The sequence below is a fragment of the Cordyceps javanica genome, chromosome 2 (genome assembly GCF_051103115.1).
Source record: "Cordyceps javanica chromosome 2, complete sequence".
Lineage (NCBI taxonomy): Eukaryota > Fungi > Ascomycota > Sordariomycetes > Hypocreales > Cordycipitaceae > Cordyceps > Cordyceps javanica.
In genome coordinates, this window is record NC_139296.1 from 3,267,474 (window position 1) to 3,291,955 (window position 24,482).

At 54.2% G+C, this 24,482-nt stretch overlaps 7 protein-coding genes across 7 annotated transcripts; 2 read left to right on the forward strand and 5 right to left on the reverse strand.

The window, feature by feature from the left end:
- Positions 1–64: 64 nt before the first annotated feature.
- Positions 65–1,369, reverse strand: V2A60_003471 (ADP-ribosylation factor GTPase-activating protein; the record flags this gene model as incomplete). Its single annotated transcript, XM_083254805.1, has 3 exons — positions 65–379; positions 453–1,235; positions 1,322–1,369. The coding sequence occupies 3 exons, from the start codon at positions 1,367–1,369 to the stop codon at positions 65–67; spliced, it is 1,146 nt and encodes a 381-aa protein (XP_083110931.1).
- A 638-nt stretch (positions 1,370–2,007) lies between these two features.
- Positions 2,008–3,396, reverse strand: V2A60_003472 (RNA recognition motif domain-containing protein; the record flags this gene model as incomplete). Its single annotated transcript, XM_083254806.1, has 4 exons — positions 2,008–2,334; positions 2,404–2,691; positions 2,750–3,053; positions 3,191–3,396. The coding sequence occupies 4 exons, from the start codon at positions 3,394–3,396 to the stop codon at positions 2,008–2,010; spliced, it is 1,125 nt and encodes a 374-aa protein (XP_083110932.1).
- Positions 3,397–5,027: 1,631 nt separating this feature from the next.
- Positions 5,028–6,456, reverse strand: V2A60_003473 (phosphotransferase family protein; the record flags this gene model as incomplete). The annotated part of the gene is made up of 2 exons (XM_083254807.1): positions 5,028–6,323; positions 6,388–6,456. The coding sequence occupies 2 exons, from the start codon at positions 6,454–6,456 to the stop codon at positions 5,028–5,030; spliced, it is 1,365 nt and encodes a 454-aa protein (XP_083110933.1).
- A 939-nt stretch (positions 6,457–7,395) lies between these two features.
- On the forward strand, positions 7,396–9,564 carry V2A60_003474 (NAPDH-dependent diflavin reductase; the record flags this gene model as incomplete). The annotated part of the gene is made up of 4 exons (XM_083254808.1): positions 7,396–7,539; positions 7,609–7,784; positions 7,854–7,952; positions 8,007–9,564. The coding sequence occupies 4 exons, from the start codon at positions 7,396–7,398 to the stop codon at positions 9,562–9,564; spliced, it is 1,977 nt and encodes a 658-aa protein (XP_083110934.1).
- A 972-nt stretch (positions 9,565–10,536) lies between these two features.
- On the reverse strand, positions 10,537–13,379 carry V2A60_003475 (aspartic peptidase domain-containing protein; the record flags this gene model as incomplete). Its single annotated transcript, XM_083254809.1, has 3 exons — positions 10,537–12,965; positions 13,079–13,206; positions 13,297–13,379. The coding sequence occupies 3 exons, from the start codon at positions 13,377–13,379 to the stop codon at positions 10,537–10,539; spliced, it is 2,640 nt and encodes an 879-aa protein (XP_083110935.1).
- A 9,087-nt stretch (positions 13,380–22,466) lies between these two features.
- Positions 22,467–22,880, reverse strand: V2A60_003476 (uncharacterized protein; the record flags this gene model as incomplete). The annotated part of the gene is made up of 1 exon (XM_083254810.1): positions 22,467–22,880. The coding sequence occupies one exon, from the start codon at positions 22,878–22,880 to the stop codon at positions 22,467–22,469; it is 414 nt and encodes a 137-aa protein (XP_083110936.1).
- Positions 22,881–23,121: 241 nt separating this feature from the next.
- V2A60_003477 (uncharacterized protein) lies at positions 23,122–24,456 on the forward strand (the record flags this gene model as incomplete). The annotated part of the gene is made up of 1 exon (XM_083254811.1): positions 23,122–24,456. The coding sequence occupies one exon, from the start codon at positions 23,122–23,124 to the stop codon at positions 24,454–24,456; it is 1,335 nt and encodes a 444-aa protein (XP_083110937.1).
- Between the last annotated feature and the right edge of the window lie 26 nt (positions 24,457–24,482).

Here is a 24,482-nt window from a genome sequence, read left to right on the forward strand (position 1 = left end):
GATAGAAAACAGGCAAGATAGCGAAAAAAGGAATCAAAATCTGACACCGCTCAACATGTTTAGTTCACCAGTCATCCCACTCGTCAGTCTTTTTCTGTGCCGCAGGTGCCGTGCTTCCCTTCTTGCCCATTCCCATAGCGCTCGTGCCGATGGAGCTGTTAGTCTGCGCCGGCTTCGGGTCTGCGAGGCTCGAGAATGAATCCCAAAAGTCCTTCTTGCTCTCGTCGAGCGGGGCCTGGCGTCTTGCCCCGTGCCCCGTCTCGTTGCCCTCGACGAACCGGTTAAACCCCTCCTGAGCATTCTTGCCGGCCAGCTGCGCCTGCCTAGCAACTTGTGATGCGGCAAGCTGTGCTTGCTTAGCAAAGTCACCTTCGGCAAACTATGATTTGAGGGTATTGTCAGTAAAAAAGAAAACACCCTTGGGTATTCTAGGCAGCAGACGAGGCACTTACCTTGGTTGCAGTGGGTTGTATGTATCCATCATTGACCGTCTTGGCCGTCTTGGTTACGGTAGACGTGAACCAGCCAAATCCCTTTGAAATGGCGGCAAAAGGATCCTGCTGCACATCCTCAAAATTGGGCAGTCCATTGTTGCTGTTGCCGTTGTTCGACGCCGGCATGTTGCCAAAGCCGGCGTACTTGCCGCCCTGGCTCGGGGGCAGGCCATCGGGTCGAGAGGCATTGTCCGCGCCCAGCTTGGCAAAGTACTTGTCATCCACCTTGACCTTGCCGCCAGACTGCGCCGGGCTCTGGCTGCGGCTATTCCGGTGGGCGGTGCCACTCAGCGGCGTGCCGGTGCGAGATGACGACGCGCCTGCGCCCGCCGTCGTGGCCGCCACGGTGGGTTGCGCCGGCTTCTTCTCGCCGGGCACGTAGTCCTTGCCCTCGACCTTGCATGTCAGCCGCTCCTTGTACTCCTCGCCGACCTCGCCACTGTAGCGCTCCGCAATTGTGGCGTCGTCCCACGAGATGCCGCGCATCTGGGTGTCGTCGTGCTCGTCGAAGAAGCTGCGCCAGTTTTCGTTGCCACCCAGCCGCATGCGCTCGATCTCACTCGCCTTGAAGGCATCCATGGAGATACTGCGCACAAAGGAAATATGAACGCCCAGGCCGCGGTGGACACCTGCGCAGGACAAGCAGATGAAGACACCAAACTTGGGCGACGCCCATTGCGGGGATGGGGCGTTGCAATCGCAGCAGATATTGTTTTTTGATTCTTTTTGGATCGCGGCCAGCTGCGTAGAAAGAGGCATCAGTCAAGCCGGCGCATGCTACAGCTAGGAAAGGGGGATGGCAGGCGGCATGCGACATGTGTCCTCACCTTGGATCGTGTCTCCGGATCGACCTCCCACATTGCCTTGGACGCCATTCTGTCTGGTTATACGGCGAGAGAGGTGCTGAATTTGGTTCTCCTTTGTCGGGCCGGATGTGCAATGCCACTCCCTAGGCTCAACTCGCGAGTGCTGGCAATATAGAGGGAGGAGGATGAGGTTTGTGCCTGCACTATAGCCCCAGATTATTATGGGACACCAAGGGATTTTACAGGCGGGGCAACCGCCGCGAGCCGCCTCTCTACCAGGCAAAAAAGGGAGAGCTCAAAGTTTACACACTGATGCGTCTGCCGCATCTCAAACGCATACGTACAAACACAAAATCATTGTCATTCACTCATATTAGTCAATTAATTTTAACTTCATCAGTCTTCTGTCCCAATAAATTAAGAGCAAGAACTTCCAGGAGCAGAACACATCATAACGTTGCAAGGCTTAGCTGTGAGAAACATCTATGCCATACTCATCATGCACCAATATCGATACGAAATCGCCAGCAAAATAATTGTGAGAGCCACCCATTATCAAAGCGTCCCTTGAGGTCATCACAATCGTACGAAAAAAAAAAGAATATTGCGTTGGAGAGTAATCATATTTCGTCGAACTTGCGTGCCACATCGTTGTTGCGGTGCTTATAGGCAGGGCTAAGATACTAGTGTGCCTTGTGCCTGTTTCTTTAAGCGGCGGCAGTTGCAGCAGGAGCCTCAGTAGCAGTGGCGTCCTTGCTGGCGGCCTCGCCCTCGGGGGCGTTGGCCTCCTCATCAGTCTTGTCAGGGCTGTCGATAGCAACCTTGACAGCAATCTCACGGCCCTCAATCTCCTTGCCGTTCATTTCGTTGACGGCCTTCTGCTGCAGCTCCTCGGTAGCCAGAGTGACGAAACCAAAGCCACGGCCCTTGCGAGCCTCACCACGAGCCTGCAGCTTCTTGATCATGAAGCGGGGGATGGGGCGCAGAGCAATTTTGGCAGAGGAAGGTTCATAAGCCTTGAAAAGCTCAATAAGCTGCAGTGTGTAGTGTAATTAGTCGTGTGCCTTGCATGTTGAAGGGATGTCTTTTTTTTATCTTCATACCTTCTCCTCGGTCAGGTCGTAGGGCAGATTGGCAACCATGACCTTGGTCTTGGAGGCAACGCCATCGGCCGGGGGGCCACGCTCACGGCGCTCACGGGGCGCGCGAGGCTCTTTCTTGGAAGCCTTGTTTGTCGTGTCAGTTGCTTTCTTGTTGGTAATGTCTTTCAGTGGCTGAACCTCAGTAGTGGTGGCTTCCGCGTCGGCAGCAGGGGCAGGAGCGGCAGCAACCTCGGCAGTTGCAGCAGCGCCAGCAGTTCCAGTCTCGCCGTCCTTCTTCTCCTCGCCCTCCTATCAAATGGGTTAGATGGTTTTGCAGTCAAAAAAGCAGCGGTACAGAGTAACTTACGGCGGCGCGGCCACCGCGGCCACCACGACCACCACGGCCGCCACGTCCACCGCGACCACGGCCACGACCAGCAGCACGGCGGCGACCGCCCTCGGTACCGGCACCTTCGCCGTTGGCAGCTTCAGCCTTCTCACCAGCGGGCTCGGGCTTGCGAGCGAGCTGGACGGAGACCTTGCGCTCGAGAATCTCCTTGCCAGAGAGCTCTTCGATAGCACGCTCAGCTTCGGTGGGTGTCGAGAGGTCTACGAAAGCGTAGCCAACGGGACGGTCGGTGCGGGGGTTCTTGGGGATGGAGACAGACTCGCTGGAGGGCAAGAGTTAGCATTTTAGATGGGAAGATGGACACAGACGATGCGCCGCAGGCAAGTAGCCAGATTAGCACAACGCAAACGGGCGGGGGGTGTCAGGCGTCGGGGCTGGGGAACAGAGCAACCAACATACACAAGATAGTTCTTGAAAAAGTCCTTCAACTCTCCCTCAGTTGTCGGGTAGGCCAGGTTGCCAATGTACAGACGGCGGCCCTCTGCGGCGGAGGCAGAGGCAGCCTCGTTGGCGGCGGCCTTGTCATTGATAGAGGTGTTGCTCAGAGTGTTGGCAACGTCATTGACGGCGGCATCGGTAGCCTTCTCCACGTTGGTAGCAGACATTTTTGAAGATGTGCGAGATTGGACGGAGATGGAATATGCGTGGTGTGGCTTTGGAGGTATGAATGACGCTGAGAACGATTGCGAGGTTGACGGGGGTTCAGATATCCGGCGGAGGGCGGAGGACGGGAGTTGAACTCTGGTGCAATGAGGGGGAGTTGGTCAGGGTAGCTTGGTGCCCTAGAATCGGGTTGAGAGTATCGACAGACGACGGTGCGTTGCGCGGAGACACAATTTGACTTTTGTTTGTGATGAAGGAGAGGGAAAGGGGGGGAGGCGGCCACGTCTGGAGGAGAAGGCATACTAAATAATAATTTTTGCCACGGCGGCGCAGAATGCAGGTGCGGGTGGTGGGTGGCCCAGCCCAGCCCAGCCCAGCCCAGCCCAGCGAGCCAGCAAACAGGTCCTACTGAGGTAACTTGCCATTTGCCTACCTACTGTAAGTAAGGTAGTCAGTGCCTTAGTACCTAGGTACTGAGTACGTGGGCACCTACTATACCTACCTACTGAGTAGAGGTACCTACCTAAGTACCGACCAAACCTACAGGCAACGGTACCTGTGGTACCCAAGTTACCTTACCAAACCAGTGAAAGCCGGCAAAAACCCAACTATCAGGCTTCTACTTACTTGGTAGTGTTCACCAACGTACGAAGTACTGACTTATGAATGTGTTGAATCATAAATAATTCACAAATACTCAGTAAGTCGGTAGATGCAACAAGGTTGCTAGGTACCTATGTAAGGGGGTGCCACGGTGCAGTGGGCGGGCAAGCGGGCAGGTGCGTGAGCAGGTTGGTGAGGTGCAGCCTGCAGGTACCTACCTACCAAGCCTACTTTGCCTTAGTAAGTACCTACCTACCTCTGGTTACAGTGTACTTACCGCAGCTGCCATCCAGGGGGCGCCACAGCCGCTCCAGCTCCTTGCAAATTTACGCCGTATTACCATCATGAAACCACAACTCGGTGCTACACTTGCCAGGTGATTGCTACCTCTACCAGTACCCTACCTTGAATAGTGCAAGTATCTTAGGTAGGCGCAAAGACGTGTTCTACGAAGGTACGTACCCAAAAGATCGACCTCCCTAAGTTATTAGGTGGTATTTCGACTCTTAAATTTCAGCCAAGCAAATTACGAACTCTGCTTTTTAGGGAGTTGCGTGGTCATGCTAGGCACCTCTACTATAGGTCAGGCTCAATAACAGCCACATCCATCCCCACCTCTAATTAAGAGCTTCACGCGACTAGCCACAGTCAGTGGCCAACTCTTCATTTTGTGTATTCATGCTTTTACTATCAATGCTTTTCAGCATGATTAAAAGAAGATGAAATGAAGCGAAAATTCAAGTGAGCGACACTGTACGAGTTTTGTTTCAATAAAGGCTGTGTTTTCTTCTCCCAAATTAGCGCCTCCATCAATACTCACACTCTGCCGTCACACAACTAGCATCCGCCCGTCACGTGTTCCCTGCTCCAACCAAGGACACTGCCAGATTCTCTGTCTGCAGCCTTCCGCGGACAAGTTGCTACTTACTGGTATTGAATAAGTATCCCTTCCGGCTCACCGCTACTAGGTACTTATCAAGGTAGGCATCTTGGGTAGCAAGGTAGGTACCTAGGTAGGTAACCTCTGTTTCTATTTCTCGTTAGGCGCGCTCTTCCCTCCCTCCTCGTCCTCCACCACCACCGTTTCCACTCCCGCCTCACACCGAATGAGCAATTCCTGCAGCCTGGTATCACCCTTGTACCTCCTCAATGCTGCCTCCTTCCATTCTTCCCATGACAGGTCCGCATCCACGCCGCACGTATCCCGTAAGCCTTGGAACAGGCCCAGAAACCCGTCCCAGTCACTCAGATCGATACCGCAGCAAAACGCAAATAGGTGCTGCGCGCGACCGTTCAGCACACACTGCGCCAGCAGATCGTGGCCTTTTTCCTTCAACACCTGCGCAAAAACGGCCTCGTCCGCGCCAATGGTCCCCTTTCCGGCATAAAATTCGGCGACGGGAAGCAGTCCAACCGGCGAGTTGAAGGCCTCTGCTGGCGCGGCTGTGTGTGCCCACTCCCAGTCGATAACACCCGTAATATTGAAACTCTCGTCCACCAAAATGTGATCCCCCTTGTCATCGTCGTGCTTGAGATAAAACTTTTCCTCAACAGACGCGGCCGGCGTTAAGACGGGCACCAAGTCGACCAGGAACCGATGCAGCAGATACGCTTCCACCGGTTGCGCCGCGTACATTTCTTGCGCCAGGATTCTGTCCAAGATCAACTGCAGGAGCGATCTGCGGTACTGCTCGGCAGAGTGGAAAGGTTGGCAGGTCTGCAACCGCCCCCCTGCCATGTTTAGCAACGATTCGTGGGCAAAGCCGCCGATCTGCGAGCTTCCGGGCGTATCCAGAGACCCCAAGGCCGGCAGCGGATGCTTGTAAATCTCAATCAGTATATCCGCAAGTTGGTCCATGACTTTGCGCCTCTGGTTGGGATCTGCTGCAGGCCAGTCCAGTGCTTTGCCGGCAAGCTTTTCCATCAGAATGTACCCGACTCCGACCGGGTTGTCATCACGTTCTAGGGCATACCCGTACACTCTGGGCGTTGGCACGGTGGTCTGTTCCAGAAACAAAAGAGTGGCCACCTCGCTCTCCAAAACATAATCTCGCGAAGCTTGGGGGGGTGTTTTGGTATTAAATCGACGTATCCGGGCAAGCCAAACCACATTGTCTGCAAAGAGAATCTCTACATGATAATTCATGCCCCCCATGTGGGATCGCCGTTTCGCCGAGTCATACTCAAACGGAGCAACGGAGCACTTGATCCCTTGTCGCAACTCTGACGCCCGTGCTGCTAGAGCGTCCACGTTGATTTTGCTGAAGAGCCGGCACAATTCGTCTTCCTCTGCTCTGCCAAATGCCGGGTAAAAGAGGTCTCGATCCTTTCCATAATCTGTTAAAACTGGTCACGCGACAAGGGGATTGAACGCACTTTCCAAGACGGACAGCTGTGGGAATCTGGCCGGAGATGCTGCGCGCAAAGATGGCGGTTGCAGAGCACGCAATCTCCTTCATGTCGCACACCCGGCCTGGCGCAATTTTCGATATCGCAATACCAGAGAGGCATGATTCGAGTTAGATTCCTGACTGGTGCCCGTATTGCTTTCCGGGATGGAGATGATCGAATCTCGTTGTCGATGTGTGTAAGTGCCAAGTGCGAATTCGGCAACTGCCACCTATTTATATACCTACCCCCCCTGCGTTTCACCCTCCTCGGAGATAGAACCACAAGAACTTGTACAAAAGCAAACTATCCCGATCTGTCCTTGACGACAGCCTTCTCGGGCGACACCGAAATCAAATACTCACATTCACGCATGCGTGAATGTGGCGTGTAACACAGGCTGGCGAGATGGTGGGACATCTAATCCCTGTCGCGTTCGTTGGTCTCCGTTGCCTCTCCGCCTTCTCTTCTTTGTAGTTCTGCTCGCTCGCATTGATTAATAGGTAGTGAACCAGTCATATTGGGCCATTGGCGGTTTCTATCTCAGTGCCTCGTGACGGAAACCTTCCATCAGTACGTTTTGCCGAACGCCCGCGCGGGGTCCCGCCAAGGCCCTATTTATATATACACGGTACTCATCAGCCGATCAAACAAAGAACCTAAGTATTTGTCAACCGTCATCTTGAGCTTAATTTTGCGGCTGGTCGCTCGATCTCGGCTCTCGGCTACGTCATGGCCAAACCCAGTAGCTTGTCACGGAGTGTGGCCGCCATCGGATCTAGACCCGTTTTTTTCTCTCAGGTAGCCAAAGGCCTGGCGCTTCCACGAAGGTGCAGAAATTCTCGGACACAGCAGCTGCCGGCTGTACGACGACCGCTCGCCAGCTCTTCCGCAGCCATTGCTGCTCGTATTCAGGCATACCACCTTATGGACATCTTGTCAAATTCACGCATTCGGGAGCGCTAAGAAGCCTTCTGCCCGGCCCGGCGGCGCAACGCATCTCGGACAAGATGGCTGTCGCACCGCCACGGACCGTCTTGATCCTCTACGGGTCTGAGACGGGCAATGCGCAGGAAATGGCCGAAGAGCTGGGCAAAACGTGTCAGCGTTTGCATTTCCAAAGCACCGTCGAGGAGATGAACGCCGTGGCCCTGGTTCGTCCAGCTCCGGAAAACCACCTTTCGCATCCGCACTCACTAACCTGCGCACGTCACGCGCCATAGCCAACACTGTTGCACAATGAGCTCGTAATCTTCGTCGTTTCTACTACCGGGCAAGGCGACATGCCACATAACTCTACGCATTTCTGGAAGAGGATGCTTCAAAGAAGACTGCCGCCGGACTGCCTAGCGCCGGTGCAATATACGTGTTTCGGGCTGGGCGATAGTACCTATCTCAAGTACGTTTCATACGCTGGCAGGCTGGAGCCTCATAGATGAGCTGCATGTGATTAACACGTCAGCGTTAGGTTCAACTGGGCTGCGCGCAAACTCATTCGGCGTTTGGACCAGCTGGGCGCCTCGCCGTTCTATGAGACATTCGAAGCGGATGAGCAGTTTCCGGATGGGTAGGGCTGTCTCCTCCTCTCTTCATTACGACTTCGTCTGCTTACATTATACAGCATCGAAGGGTCGTTTGCGCGCTGGTCCGATGGCTTCTCCAAGTATTTGCTGGAGAAGCACCCGCACCCGGAAGGGCTGGAGCCGATTCCCCAAGATGTCATTCTTCCACCACGCTGGTCGCTGGAACCTGCCCTACGCGACGTCGAGGCTGCAACCCCAGGACCACCGGAAAATGACAACTCGCTCGCCACCTTGTCTTTGGCAAACACGCCCCCCATAGATCTCCTACCTGTCCTCGAAGGCTGGACGGCCACTCTCGCTGTCAACCGGCGCACGACGCCGGATTCTCACTGGCAGGACGTCCGCCACGTCTCTCTTGATGTGCCCCCTCGACCCAAAGCCGCCCCATTGCGGGACGGCGGAGCGGCGACTGAGGTTCTTCACTGCAAGCCGGGCGATTGCCTCACAATCTACCCCAAGAACTTCCCCGAGGATGTCCAGAGGCTCATCGTCCTCATGGGCTGGGGGGCCGTTGCCGACGCGCCTCTCGACCTGTCGTTGTGCCGCCCGCTGCCTCGTGGCCTTCACGCGCCGCCGCAGACGACCCTGCGCGGCTTGCTTCTCAATAACATCGACATCACCGCCATCCCGCGCCGTTCGTTTCTCAAAAGCATGTCCTTTTTCTCCACCGACCCTTACCATAAGGAACGTCTGATTGAGTTCACCGTACCCGAATACGTTGACGAGTACTTCGACTACGCCACGCGCGCCCGCCGCACCATCATTGAAGTACTAGAGGAGTTCACCTCGGTACGCCTCCCTGCCGCACGGCTCCTTGACATCTTCCCGCTGATCCGCGGCCGCGACTTTAGTATCGCCAACGGCGGCGACCAGCTTCGCCCCATGTCACAGGACCCTAACGCTGCCACGCGTGTCGACCTGCTTGTCGCCCTGGTGCGCTACCAGACCGTCCTCCGCAAACCCCGGCAGGGTCTCTGTTCGCGCTACCTGGCGAGCCTGCCTGTTGGGGCGCGTCTTACCGTCACCAAAAAGGACGCCCAGTCGCCCGTGCATGGCGCCGCAAACGCCCGCCGGCCTCTCATCGCCATGGCTACAGGCACTGGTGTCGCGCCGGTCCGCAGCCTCATTCACGAGCGCCTGACGCATGGTGGTGACGGCAGCAGCAGCGGCGGCGGCATTGGGCCTATGCTGCTTTTCTTCGGCAACAGAAACCGCGCGGCCGACTATTTCTACCAGGCCGAGTGGGCAGCTCTAGGCGGCGAGACAGCCCGTGCCACTTGCTCCACGGGGGAAGAAGCAGGTGAACCGGCCACCGTTGAAGACGGTCGCCGGCTGACCGTGTTTCCCGCCTTCTCGCGCGACCAGCGCGAAAAGGTGTATGTGCAGGACCTCCTCCGGCGCGAGGCCGCCGCGCTGGCGGCACTCATCCCGCAGCGGCCCATTTTTGCCGTCTGCGGCGGCTCGTCCCGCATGGCGGAGGCGTGCCGGAGCGCCGTCTGGGATCCGTTTCTGGCGGCGGCTGGCGACGACGACGCGGCCAGGCAGGAGCGAAGGAAGATGCTCGACGCCGTGACGTGGTGGCAGGAGATTTGGTAGAGGGAAACTATCTCGCCCGAAAGATGATGCAATCTAAGAACAAGACAATATTGATGTACTCAATGGATGTGTCAAATGTAATTCATTTATTTATTTTGTCCAAAAAAAGTTGCTCGTCTTCAATACATCAAATAGACGCAATAGACGCAATAGATATATCGGCACATCTTTTTTCGCGCACTGTTGTCCTAAGAACATTTTACAGCGCCATTGCACCAGTAAATTAAGTTCGCGCATTCTAAGGATTTCAGTTTCTCAGAGTCTAAAGATTTCTTTTTGTGTAAATCTAGAGCATTTAGTTGCTCTTGCTAAGATGACTTGAATGTGGCTAATTTCCCACTGACCATCGCAGGAAAAAAAAACCTCCGTGTATTCCGATACCAAGAAAACGAAACATAAAACGAGGCATGTCCTTCTCTTGCTGCGTGTGAAATGAAAGTAAAGAGTGAAAGAAAGAACAAAGGTCGAGAAGAGATTGTGACTCGGACACGAGCCTCATAGAGAAAGATGGGCGTCGCCGCCATACAAAAAAAGCAAATGAAAAAACCGTACATGATAGCGTGCTTCGTTGAACATGCTGGTGAAATAAATAAGGGATATCGATGCGAGATAGTCAGAGAAACCCACAGAAAAGATCAACCAAGAAAAAACAGCAACCATCTGACAAACGCCAAAGCGTCGTGGCGTGGAAAAACAAAATCATAAATGGGGAAGATCCAACAGTCCATTCTCTTATTGCAAGCATGGTTATGCAAGAAAATGTGCAAATTGCCCAGAAACGCTACCGCCCAACTCCAAATGCCAGGTAAATACTCCATTGAAATCAAAACCAAAACAATTTTTGCTCGCGAATGTATTCATCGCGCAGCGGCCGAGATGGCATCGGGTGAAAAGTGCAAAAACACAAATACATGCCTCGCCACATTGTACACTCTCTTTTATTTCGGACCAGCCCTCTGTGCTTCCGAGAGACTATCGCTCCTCTTCCCAGCTGTAGCGCTTCTCTGCCATCTGTGGAACGTGAATGAGATCATCGCCACCAATACGCCCACCGCTACCGTGAGATTCTGAGCCACTTTTAGCGCTTGTAGGCGAAATGCTCTCTTCTTCTTCCGTTCTCAAAGGCAAGACAGTGCGGATCGTGGGTTTGGTAAAAGTTGGTCGTTGGCCGGTGCGCCATGAGTCCTCTTGGGTACGCGAGGCAGACATGAGTGACTGGCGCGTCATCTCTTCAACCATGGCGTCTTCCTCATCAGTATAATTACTACCGAGGCTGCCCGTGGAGGGCCGGTGATGTGAATGATGAGCTGGCCCTGTCCAAGATTGTCCCTGTGTCCCAGGGGTATTGGAAAGCATACGCTGCCTGAACAAGGAGATGTTTTCCGGAAGAGGACCCAAGCACACGACCTTGGAGGGCTCAATGGGTGTCCTTTGGACGGAGGCTTGTGGGAGAGGGAAGTTGACTTCACGAGGCTGCGGCTGTTCATTCGAGTGTGATGACGAGTTGGAATTGGATCGACTGGCACTGCCTGTTTCACTTGTTGTGGCGTTCATCGTGTTGGAGCCGGCGCGACGGCGACCCGTGGAACCAGACTGCGAGGAGGCCGAGTTGGGATGCAGCGATGCAGTGATGGGAGAGGGAAGATCGTTGGTGTTCCAGTCCGTGCGAGGGGAGACTGGTGAGGGTAAAGTGGCCGGAAGAGAGTTGGTCCCTAGACCTTCATGCGACCGCACCGGAGACACGTTATGGTAGTGGTATGTAGGTTGAGGATGGGGGATGGAGGTGGTCTGGATCACGTTGGTGTCAATTTCCATGTCCTTTTCGCCAGGCATGATGCCATTCGCAGGAGGAGCATAGGCCGGAACAGGGCCAGCAAGCTGCCGGGCAAGCTTGCGTCTAGCAAGCTCGTAAGCACTCAAGTTTTGCGAATCGTCTGTCCCCGCTTCTGTATCGCCGAGAATGGAGTCATCGTCCTCGTTATAAGCGGCGAGCTCTGCTGGGGGTAGCGGTGCTGGCAGCTCGTAAATCTCTGAAGCCGGCGCCTCCATGGGTGCGCTCATATCGGTAGCAGCGGTAGCCCGTCTGGAGCGCTTTCTCCGGACGATCTTTGATAAGATACGAGAAACCGGAGTCATGGGGGAGTCGGGAGCAATAGTCGATGACGTATCTTGAGCTTCCACTTCCTTGGCCGCGGCCTCACCTCGTTTCTTCTGCTTACGACGACGGTTCCAGCAGCAGAGTGCAGACACAAGCAAGGTGCAGAAAGCAACTACTCCAACGGCAATTCCAATCATTTGGGGAGTCGTCAGACCTCGATGATCTTTATTTGGCGGAGGTCGTGGATAGGGGCTGTTGCTCGGCTGCTTGATCGGCATGAGTTTAAGATTGGTGTCCGGGTCAGGAGGGAAAGCGGCCTGGTGCAGACTGAAGACGCCAGAGTCATATTTTGTGCGAATGTAGGCTTCTTGCAGAAAAGAACGGCCAATAATAGTATTGCTGCCACCAGTAGCTTTACGCAGCATAAAATACGGTACGGCCGGCTGTCCATACTTGATGGCTTCCTTGGCGAAGGGATATTGAAGCGATCCAACAAAAGCCTTGATTGGAAGTGTTATATTGACGACCCCTGGAGCGTTAAGTGGAAGCCCAAAGTTGTCGTTGTTATCGATGCTCGCAAGACTGAATGTAAAGGAGTAGGCGTCGGAGCTGGAATAGTCCTGATACTGGCCGTTGGTTAATGTGTAGAGCTTGTATGTGTCGTTGTAGGTGAGGTTGAGGGCGGATGCGAAGGATTCGCAGAGGCTCTCGGGAAGCCATAGATAGGGGGTAGTGCTATCAATGAGGGCCATAAAGGTATCGTTAAAAGTAGACAACGTGTTGGTTGAAGAAGCCCAGCCATTGGGCTTCTGACCGTTGTACACGTTGATGCTGCGAACGCTGACACGGGGTGAGTTGTCGGATTGTGTGATTGTGAAGAGCGTATCGTGGTCAACCAAGCGTGCGGCGTCGTAACCTCCCAGAGTCAGGGAACCAGGCATATTTTTGTAATTCGCTCCAGCCGTGTAGCCGTAACTGTAGCTGGGGATCCAGCCAAACGTCTTGACGGCTTGAGTAAGCGCTGACTCGCCGATATTTCCCTTGAAGCGGCCTTGAGAAATTCCGAGACCGAAGAGGCCATTGAAGTAGTCGGTTGTGTTGTACGCAGCGATGAGGACATTGCTCATGCCGAAGGCGATATTGGTGAAGCTGCTCCAGGCGTTGATGTTGTCGACACCGTAGGCACCGTTGCCTCCGTAGCCTAGATACTCCAGGCCGAGAAAATACTGGCCCCAAGAGGTCCATCTTTTTGAGTCGCCGGGGGTGTAGATGCCACCTCTCGCTGTCATGCAGTGTTGCTCTTCTGAGGCAAAATGTTAACCAACGGACTGGCGCGCGCGCTATAGGTTTTGCAACGGCGCTGGAAGGAGTGAGGGTAAGCCGTTCAACGGGCGATGGCGGGGGGTGGCAACGTACTATTTTGACATCCACCAGGACCGACTGTCCATAATTCGGAGAGGGAAGTGCTAGGTATGAGATTAACGAGGTCGGATTGGGTGCCAAGGAGAAACTGGGCCGTGGACCAGTTGCCGTCAATGCCAAGCCTACATGTCACAGAGGGTCAGAGTCTGGTCACCATAGGTGCCGGGAGGGTTGAAGATTTCAGATGCACCGGGGACGGCGTTGCAACGTACCAATCTCCGTAGGGAATGGAAACCGGAGCAGGAGCGTACGCCGTGACGCCGGTGGTAGCGGCGACAGATGCTGCGGCGGCCATTCGACTTATCCGCATAGCGTCGCCGGGTGTCGAGCGACACAGTGCTGAACAAGGTCGCTCTCGGCGAAGCGGACTCGGAGGGAGCCGACTCGCGAAAAAGAGCGCGAGCGACTTGAAGAGGTCAAGCGACGGAGTGTCGTCCAAGTTGCACAGTCGGATGCGCGGGATCCATATGGGGGAGGGTTGTTCAAATCGCTGGGCCGGTTGCACGGCAGGTCATGATCGGGGCGGCGGCGGCGGGCAGTCAGGGAAATGAGAGATGCGATATGGGGTGGTGGTGATGGTAGTAAATCGGTCGGTAGGGCAGGGGGCCAATAGGTTCAGGTCGAGAATAACGCGTCCGCCCAAAGAATGAAGGGGAAAAAAAAACCGCCGCCAAGAAATGCGAGATGCCCAAAGGTTGAAGGCGAAGTCGGTTAATTAAAAGTTGAAGAGGGAAAAAATTGGTCGGATGAGAGGAGAAGGAGACAAGATTGGCGAGGAAGGAGGGTGGATGGATGGATTTGGATGGGACGACGGCGGAAGAGGGAGGATGGAGGATGGCGTTTCTGCTGGGATGGGCTGGCCAGGACAGTCAGTGGATGAGACCATGTCTGTGTCCGGGGGAGAGAGAGCGAGCGGCCCAGGGCGCCAGAGCGCCAGAGTGCCAGAGGGCGAGACAAGGACAAGAGGCCAACCAAGTGCCAGCCAGGTGCCAGCTAGGTGCCAGCCAGCCAGCCAAGGTGCTAAGTAGGTCCAGCGAGCCCACTGGGCAGAGACAACAGCGTCGCCGCTATACGATCAGATGGGGGGAAGAATACATGTACCAGACTACCACATCAAGCAGCAAAGCTGCACAATTGGACGCTATCGAAGTACATACAGGACCGCCCCCTCCCATGTGCTGCTGCTCAATCCCCCTCCCTTCCAAGTACTAAGTAACGTAGCCCACTGAAAAAAACAGGCGGCGCTGCGGGGACGGGTCTCAGCGGGCAAATCACCACAGGAATGCACTCCCTCCGCCACTGGTGTCCTCCAGCACAGTGAGTACTATGGCTTCCCCGCATCCTTTCCTCTCAGAAAAGTACTCCGTACGGAGCACAGATTACTACTGACCATTACATTACCTACCAATCTACGAATGTATCTCACCTGCTGCGTACTGCAGATTACGCGGCGCCTCTTTGTACCTTTCTTTCTTGGCTAGCTGGTCATGCCTGCCTGCCTACCTACCTACCCAGTACCTACCTAGATGGCTAGGCATGTACCTCACTTGGGTAGTCAACGTCGTCCCACAAGCACCTGTAGCAGCCAAGGCGCTCTGCTCCATACTTTGCCCACCAAAAGCCGCGTTCCAGGGAGAGCACACCAGCCCAGGCCAGATCCCGTCGCCGCTTTAATTTCCTTGGCCACTTCTTTGCCAGTTAGCTTATTAGCAAGGCAGCATGGAAGAGGAGAAGAAAAAAAGAAAGCAAGACACTCATCAAGTTGAGTCAAATTTCACCTCTGACCACATTGTTGCCAATTTCCACAGTCTCACCTTGTTTTGTTTTTTTCCTTTCCGGGCTCTGCTTTCGCTCGCATACCCGGACTCTTTGGCCTCTCCGTCCCAGGCGCACAATACTGGCTCGTTAACGAGTACCCAATAGACCGCCACTGCCCTCGGGCCTTGCATTACTTACCTCGTTTGCTTTTTATTCTCGTGCCTGTGCCTGCATGAGCTCAAGATCTCGCACCATCATGACTCTCGAATTCAACATGAGGATTGGTTGAACAGCTTTCTACACAGCTTAACACCCCACGTGCCGAGCTTTTGGTCCGCGAACTGTCCAGGTCAGCAACGACCATAAAAAGATAAAAAGACCCTTTTCGTCACAGAAACAAGGCGCAAGCAGAACGCGACCAGACCATTCTTGGTTTCTCTCTCTCTCTCTCTCTCTCTCCGTACCTACTTACACGCTACTCCTCCCCCACTCTGTCTCTCTTTCTCTTCGTCCAAACTATTGACCAAGCAATGCCGTTTGAAGCCACGCCGCTGGCCTGTCGCTCATCCGGTTCTAGCAATACGCCCGAGTCGATCACGGAAGCCGAAAGTCTAAAACCACGATCCTTCCGCTGTCCAAGTAATGCTGCGAGGACTAAAAAAGAAGCCACTTACAATGCTGCCCCGTTTGTGGCGACAAAAGAAAAGGTTGAGGTATTTGTAAAGTAATCTAGAGTACTCATCGAGAGAAAAGCAGCACCTCAACTAGGCCTGATGCGGACTGCAATGGCTGCCACCCGCATACCAGCCAGAGGGCAAAAAGGGCTGGGATTTTGTCTCTCGGCCAGCGTCCTGGATGTACAACATTACTGAGTACTCACTGCTGGGTACGTGGTAGACCTTGCCACCCCCCCCCCCCCTTGTGGCTTTTTTGGCAATGTTCCAAACTCTGATAGTTCTGCATCATACTCTATTCATAAACTGCCCACACACAAGCGCCTACACACACGCTGCTGCTGCTGCTGCTGCTGCTGCTGCTGCTGATGGTGCTGGTCTGGTGATACAATGCCATGCCACGCGCATGCGTTGCAACGCGGGCCGGCTATACCCCTCACGGCTCTTGTGCTCGTACGGGAGGGCAGCAGGGCAGGCAGCAGGCAGGTCTTTGCCTGAATCGATCAAGTTTTGTAAGAGGTAGATGAGTGGGCGCGCGACAGCAGATCCAAGTCTGACGCTCCGGGCTACATTCGAAAGAGCACTTTATTCCATGCCTTTATACGAGCGGCATGGCATCTGCTACTAACTTGATCATACGTTTGGAATATATAGTCCTTGCATGCAGGCGCGCCATGCCAGATCGCCGCGGCCATTCGTCATTGCCCAGCCTGTCATTACGCGGTAGCCTTCCATCCCAGAGAGCTCGTCGCCTGGCCCGGTCAACGTCGCAGGCCAACTTTGCTGGCCTGACCCGTAAGGATGGCATGCTCTCTCACCCCTCTCCTCCAGCCTCTGGGCTTGCCCACCACACAGCCAGAGTCAAGTTCGGGTCAAGCGAGCTGGAACCCGAGGCGTGTTTTGCCATTTCAGTGTCGCAGAGGCCCAGCGAGCCGCTTCCAACCACATGGTCGAGTGTCTGGAATGCGCACCTCTTTTTCTCTTTTCTGACCGACCTTTTGCTGATCCTGGTGGGAGCGTGTATCAGGATGACTTGGACACGGTAGTTTACCCGTTAGTGCCCCGCGGGAGAGTGTTGCTCGTTCGCTTGTCATGTACAGACTCGGTAACTACCAGTAGGGAGCGAGAGAAAAAAAAACGGGTTGCCAGGTGCCAGATGCCAGGGTGGCCGCCGCCAGATTTTGTGTGGGGGATGCGGCGGGGGGTTCCTTATAGTTGCTCCAGGCAGGCAGGCTAGCCGAGTAGTACCAGTAACTACATGTTGTGGATTTCCGTCCATCGCTTTGCCAACGTCGAATTGGCTTTCCGTTCACATGTCTTGTTCTCTTGCCAATAATATTTCGGACATCGTAATCCTGATGGACAGGTCAACCGCGCGAGTCGTGCGAGTCAAGGAGATGCGAAGATCGGCCCCAAGGGTTCGCGACCCAGGGGTGGGCCAGGCATACTTACTGAATACTGGGTAGGTAGATGTCACCATGTTTTTCGGAGCAATTGTTCGTCAGGCGAATGGTTTCTCGTCGCGTTTCCCCAGCTCTAATCTATGCCCTCATAGTCATCATCATAATAAACAATAATGATAATCACCTGTACACTTTTCTGTCTCGACGACCAATGCTGTCTTGGTACGGGTGTCTTTGTTTCGGACGGGCCGCTGCCGAATGGGTGGTAGACGACGACGTGTGAGAGCCGACAAAGGTCGTCGTCGATTCTTGTCACGGCCAATAACAGTAAATTCTGCGACACATGGCAATGGGCTACTTACATGGCATGATTGCCCCTTCTTTTTCTTTTTTTTTTATGCAGCATAAAACAACAACAAAAAGCAGTCTGCCCTCAGCATGCATGAGATGCATGAGCATGAGTGCATGCGTGGGGGAGGCCACACTATTCATATTCTCTATTGCTACCGGTACAAGAAAAGCTGCAGCGTGGCGTAGCAACTGTGCGCTGGTCAACTGGAGTGCATCGTCTACTTACTCTACTTACCCCGGCAGCAGCAGTCGCATCAGACCAGGATCATTACATGGCAACAACGTTGAAACGATGGGAAATCTCCACTGACGCGTGCATCAGTCGGGGGGGCAAGGGGGGTGGATGGGTGGCAGCAAAGCGATGGGGCGAGACCAGTTGACCAGGTCCCTCCATGCCTCCCTTCCCCGCCGCCCGTACGTTCCGGCTGGTTCCTGTTTCTGACACCAATTCAAGTAAACTGACAATCGGGACAAGGACGGGCGCGCGTGGGGGGGGGACGAGACCAGGCGAAAAGCAGCAGGTCAAAGCCCACGAGGTCATGCCCTCCCGACCAGCCGTCAAGCCGAGAGTGAGAGTGGCTGCTTGGGCCGCCTGCCGACCGGGACCGGACGACCAAATATGGCTGTCCAGTGCGCGCCGCTCGTCGACATCATCGTCGTGGTCGTCGCCGCCGACCTCCGCCGACCTCCGCCGCCGCCGCCGCCGCCCCCCCAAACCAACTTTGTTTGGTTGCCAAGAGCCTTGCCCTCTGCCACCTACCGCATTGGTGCCAGAATGTACCAGCAGCCAGTAAGGAGTTGGGCCACAGGATGGGGGTGTGGGTGGTGGAAGGATGCAAATGCAATCTGTGGCCGCCGCAACAACGTGGCGGCCGATGCAATGCGGTAGGTGGTTAACGCGATGACAGCCAGCTCGACCTTGGCGAGCGGACATGTATGAAATGGATAGGGCGACTCATTGCACTAGGTAGCACCTAATAATTGTACTGGGTATGATACCAGACTGCATCATGATTAAAGTTGTACTCCTTTTTTTTTCTTTTGACACTTGAATTGCGATACGTCTTTTTCCTCTCTACGCGATAGTGATGATGAAGTTGGAAGAAAAAAAAAAAAAAAGGAGACTATGCCTGCAAGGGTGGAAATGTCTTGGAGCTATCCATGTTCATGGCGAGATTTCCTCGTCAGCCCGGCCCTGGTCGCGCGATTGAGTGTGGTTGTTATTGCCACTAGATTATAATGCGAGGGGGCGGCAAGACATTTTCGAGGCGCACGCACCATGACTGCGCATGTTGAAATGAGGGTTGTGGCGGTGGGAAATTTGGACGAGCGATCGAGGCTGCTGCGTGTGAGACACGAGCTGCGCAGCCTCCCCCCACTGGCATGAGAAATGGAGTCATTCCTAGGGAAAGAAAGAGAAAAAAAAAAAAGGAGACGCGACGACGAAGCTCATTCTCTTTCCTTTCTTTTGTGCTCTTCTTTTTCGGCTCGGGTGACTGGGGAGCCGTGGCCATGTCAGATGCTCGATGGGTACCCCAATTGCAACCTCGGACCACGCCAGCATTCCAGTAGTTGGCGGGCCCCCCCCATCCCCGCCGAACATGGCACTGAGTGTAAAAGAACGGACGGGCGTGGGCCGGGTGATGTGTAGACTATTACAGAATAGCATGCACAAATTGGCAGGTCGTCTGTCCACGACTACTTAGTAGTTGTAGCGACTAGCAGGATTTTTTTTCTTTTGCCCTCTCCGTCAAGGTTATAATGCGCGGAGTAATGACCCGAGGCGGCAAGATCGTATATAGGAGTCGCCAGCCGGGTGGGCTCCACAGCTCTAATACATAGGTACTCCGTACCTAGTGATAGTTGATAGTGTGATTTAGCACGTACAGTATAAACACTGTGTAAAGCACTGTAGAACGACTTCCTGGAGGTTTCCCTTGCGCGGTAGGGCTTTGAGACAATTCGCTTCTTTTGTGTTTCTTTTCTTTCTTTTCTTCTTTTTGGAGAGACAAATGCCACAGTGGTGAACTCTTTTTTTTTTCTGCCCTTTTCTTGGACCGGATTCTGTCCGTTGATTCGACGGTTGTCCCGGGGAATTCGCAGCTACATGCTTCGTCGCAATATATTACGAAAGAATAACACCCATGATAGGAAATGTGTAGCGACGTGCGGAAAACATGCTCAACTCCATTTAAAATCAAAGGAAAAGCCAAGGTAAAAAAAAAAACCTCAACGGGATCCAATGGGTCACGTCGAAACCAGGTAGTCAAGCGCGGGCAGCTGTGTCATTGTGTGTGGTGTGTGTGTGTGTCAGGCTAGCTGAAAGCAACATGACACATGGTCAACGGCCCATGATTCAAAAGCCCGGCCTGGCCACAATAGGAGGAGGCAAGGCGGCACGCCGCAAAAGGCAGTGCCGACTACTTGCTGGTACAACTAGGCTGACTGGCTGAGGTGGGTTGACGGGTTAGTACCCGTCCGCTAATCAGTATCCAGTGCAGATTAATCCGTAAACATGAGCGATGAGGCGTCGGTAGGTATTTCAGCAAGGGGAGGGGCCAAATCAGGTGCTCAGTACTGCCAGAATATGCCTGGCATGGGAATAGAGATATGCCCGATGGGTGGTGCGGTCTAAGTACTGGTCGTGGCGAGGTAGTAATTACGAGGCAAGGGAAATCTCAATTGGTTGAGGTGAGAGTTTTTGGTGGCTGAGAATAAGAATAAATACGAATCGAAAATGGCTGATGGCTGATGGCTCACTCAAGTGAGTACGAATAGTCGACGAGGTGTGTACTTGGCTGGCAACATCTGTACCTGCCTCGTAGCAGTATGCGGCTGCACAAGTCAAGGTGATGGAGATGCAAGGACGCAATGCAATGCTTCTTTCACAGCCGCAGCATACCAATGCGATGGAAGCATTGTATTATGCATGTTTTCATGTTTCGCAAGTACTGGGTGTGGTGCTGGGAGAGTGTGTTGCGGCATTGCGGTTATGGCGCATCAGGTACCACTACAGAGTAGTGAAGCCTGTGAGTACAGTACTTGCTGAGTAACTGACTGAGTACTTGGAGAGTCGAGACGAGAGAGGAGCCATTGCCAAGACAGGACAAGACGACGACAAGGAGCTCAACACTTGTACCCAGTATGATGAAGCTGGAAGCTGCGAAGAGGGGGGGGGGGCGGGCAAGAAGATGGTCAGAGACGGGTCCCTTGTCCACGGATCATCTTGCGTCGCATGCCCCTCGTGCTGGGCATACTGGCACTTGCCCTTCTAAGCTCATGGCTGCTCACCGGTCTTGTCCCGAATAGTCAGGTAGATTTGGTGGTGCAAAGGCTAGGCGGTCCTCTGCCCCTCCCACTATCAGTAGCCTTGTGCCTCGCAACCTACCTACTTGCCTAGCTAGGAACCTACTTACCTTGGTAGTGGTGGTAGTGGGCGGCGTGTGGTGGTGGATGGTTGTGCGTAGCTGAGTAACGTGGTACGCGAAGGACGACCTGTTGTGACTGCATGTCATGACTTGAATTTTGCAAGAGGAGAAAGGAAGACAGCGCGGACTACGGAGTATCGAGTACGGGTTTCAGGAGGAGAGTGGGAGAGAGTCATACTGGGCTGTCAAGGGGGAAAATAAAATTACTTACTCGTACGGCGGCTGTTGAGATTCTTTTCATCACAACGCCTTCAGGAGGAGTAGGTACTTGAAGGCAGGTACAGCAGCTGAGCAGGTACCGAGAGGCTAGGATCAATAGGTAGGTACCGAGTCCCACTGAAGCCAGGGCCTTTTCCCCATGCACGCGGGCCTCCGAACCGCCACAGCCCACCTGCTTTACCTACCAAGTACCGTAGGCTGTAAGTACCTTGCCTATAAACCACCGTAAACCACTGGCAGGTCAGCCACAGAACCACCGAGTGGTCTGACCACTGGGTACAACCGCCAAAAAGGCAATCGAACCAGTTCGCAAGGTTCTGGTTCCCAAGCCCCCCCCCCCCCACTAACTGCTCACCAGCCCGCTAATACTCCGCCTGAGCCTGTCGTCTACTTAGCATTGTGCTAGTCCCAGCGCCCTCCCCAGCGTCCTGCGCCGGTGCCAGGTCTGCCCCAGCTGCCATCGTTTCGTTTCCCTGGTCTGAAGTACCTAATATTCCGTACCGCCTATCGGGTTGATTTTTTATTATTATTATTATTATTTTCCCCGTCCTTGCTAAGTATCCGTAGCGCCGCTTGACTTTCCCTGCTTGCCTGCTTGCCTCCCTGCCTGGGCCTCGTCGCCGTTCGCCCTAATAACTGCTGGCTCGTCTGGCTGGTCCGGCTCTCATCAAATCTCCAATCATCCCCCAGTCACCCTCCTTCTCTCTGCCTTTTGGCTTGGCTCTTGGTTTTCTCAACATCTCGGTGCTCATCGCTCAGACTGAACCTCGCCTTTCTTTCTATTACCTCCTTTTCGTCTCGACCTTGTCCGGCCGCCTCTTCCAACTCACGCATCGTTTGATTTGCCTCTGCCTTTTGCCCCGACAGCCGACAACCGCTTCCAGCCCGCATTTGTTAGACAGTGTGGCTCTCCATTGACGAATTGCACCCATCACTTGTCTGACAATTCGCTGCCACCACGCCTTCACCGCACCACACCTGAACCGCCACCACGGGAACTAACGCTGCTGTTTGCCGACCAAGACCGCTGTCATCACATCACCGTCGTCACATCACTCTGAACTTCTTCTTGGCCCTCACGACTTGCCTGCTTGCGCCCCCGTTCGCTCGCTTGCCTCGCCGCATCTCGCCTCGTTGCCGTTGCTTGTACAGCCAGCCATGTTGCCCACCTCCGTATAGCCTGCCCAGCCGTTCTTACGTCCATGTAATGATAGTCGCAATCTATCCTCTTCATCTTCACGTCATCCGTCTGCCCTATCGCCGGCCCAGAGTTGTCTTATGCGCTCGAGACGTCTCCAGCCAACGCCGCCATGAGAGTCGACGCCCCCTTGCTGTTCGCTGCAGCCCTCATCGCTTCACCCATATCCGTCATTGCGAGGAATGGTAAGTTTGCCCCGCTGCCCGCTCTGCGCCAATCATTGGAGAAGTTGCTCCCTCAGAATAGCTCTGTTCCCGGGGCTCGCATCGATATGCATGTGCTTCAACCACCTTCAAACTTGGAGTTGCTGACTCCTCATCAAATAGACGGTCCTCACATGAGTTCTCCCCCCTACGCCATTACCAACAGCTCCTCAATTGCGATACACCCCGCACCAAAACCGAGCAGCAAATCCTCAACAACCTCTTTAATATCATCCTCCCAATCTTCATCTAATGACGCCGCTTCTTCAATACGAACACCATCCCACACTAGTTCAGAAACTTCTCTAACAACTACGTCAACGGCATCCACAACACAGTCGAGCATATCGATTACATCTAATGCGTCCAGAAGCTCGCAAACGTCTTCCTCGCTGCCCTCGTCGGCCTCGCATTCTACCAAGAGTCGCTCCTCGACGCCGAGGCGCAAGACGACAACGCAGCAGACGATCCCTGGCAAGGCGTCATCCACCTCAGTCTTGCTGTCAAACACAACTTCAATAACAAATGTTAACACGACCACTCCAACAACGGGCTTCAACATAACCACCACAGCACCGACAATGACTACGACCACGAACCTGAATTCCACCTACTCCACCACTCAGATCACAGATATGCCGCCTCTCCCATCGAACCTCCCCCCTGGCTACACCATAACCAGGGTTCCTTGCAACTTGACTGCGACTCGCACCGCACATCACAATGGAACCAGGACAAAGACACAGCAACACTGCAAGAATGGCAGCTCTATTAGCATCGTGCCCGCTTGTACCCCATTGCCCATGTTGAGAACATACACTCACTATCTCGTGGTACATACTTCCACTGTGACGTTCAAGGGCCACAAGTCAGACTATAAGCCACCATTTGCTCCCATTGCCACACCAAACTACTGCGATCCCAATCTTTATCCCGCCATTCCTCGGCCGCCCCCTCCGGGCAAGACAGCTGAAGGCATCATACGTACACTGGTGACGGAGACCTTCACTATTGACGGACTCCCCGTTACTGCGCAGTTTCCGATCATCCCACAAGTGACGCCAAACGAGCACGTCCCTGTAACCACTTTCATCACCACAGACAAGAATCCTTCTGTTGTCTTTACATCCGACCCGATCCCTGACTACAGTCAGACTTGGACAGATCACGGTGGCGAGGATCCTCATACCCCTGTTGGTGGTGGCGCGCCTGCTCCGGAAGAGACCTACACGATCACTGCTGGTCCGACTTCTGTCGTGATCAATACTCAGACATTTACGGTGCCCCCGGGAAGCAGCTCTGTTGTCACGCTGGACAAAGACGGTGGAGTTTTCACTATTAATCCTACCGCGGTGGTTGCCCCCGGCGCTACCATTACTCGGCCACCATCGGTAACGGGTCCGTCCTCATCAGTTTTGGCTGGCATCCCAGTCACTTCCGCAGGCCCCAATCTCCAAATTGGCGGGGGCACGTTCCCCATTCCCACGTCCAAACCCAGCATAGTCAACGTCAACGGTCAGGACGTAACCATCGGTCCGACTGGCGTCACCATCGGCGGCTACAGCATGGCTTTCATGAAACCAGAGCCGTCGGATGTCATTGTTGCTGGTGGCGAGATGCTCACAGCTATAGGCCGCAGCGTCGTTGTACTGCATTCCATCACTTATACGTATGGAACAGGCATCGCCCCCATTGTTCAGGTCATCAACGGCGACACGGTCTCTATTGGGCCTACTGGTGTGGTTGTACATGGCTCGATGCTTGGTGGAGCGACTGCCCAGCCTACCGACACCGAATTCGAGATTGTTGGTGGCGCCACCATTGCGAAGATCCCTCCTTCTATGATCATTGTAAATGGAGAAACATATGCGGTCGGCCCCGGAGTCAGCAGCAAAACTCTTGTGATTGGCGACCAGACCTTGACCATGGGACCTATCGGTCTCGTCATGGCCGCTACCACAATCAAGTATCCATTCGATGCCTCTGTCACCACCACGATCGCAAATCGTGCTGCTGGCGAAACCATGCCCCAAGAAACTGGCAACGGGGAGAAGGACGCCGCTTACTCACTACGACCTGACCTCCGCGTCGGTATTTCGTGTCTTTGCATCGTTTTTGGCGTTTTGATTCTTGGCTAGACTCAAAGGATGTGCTGAGGCTTGGC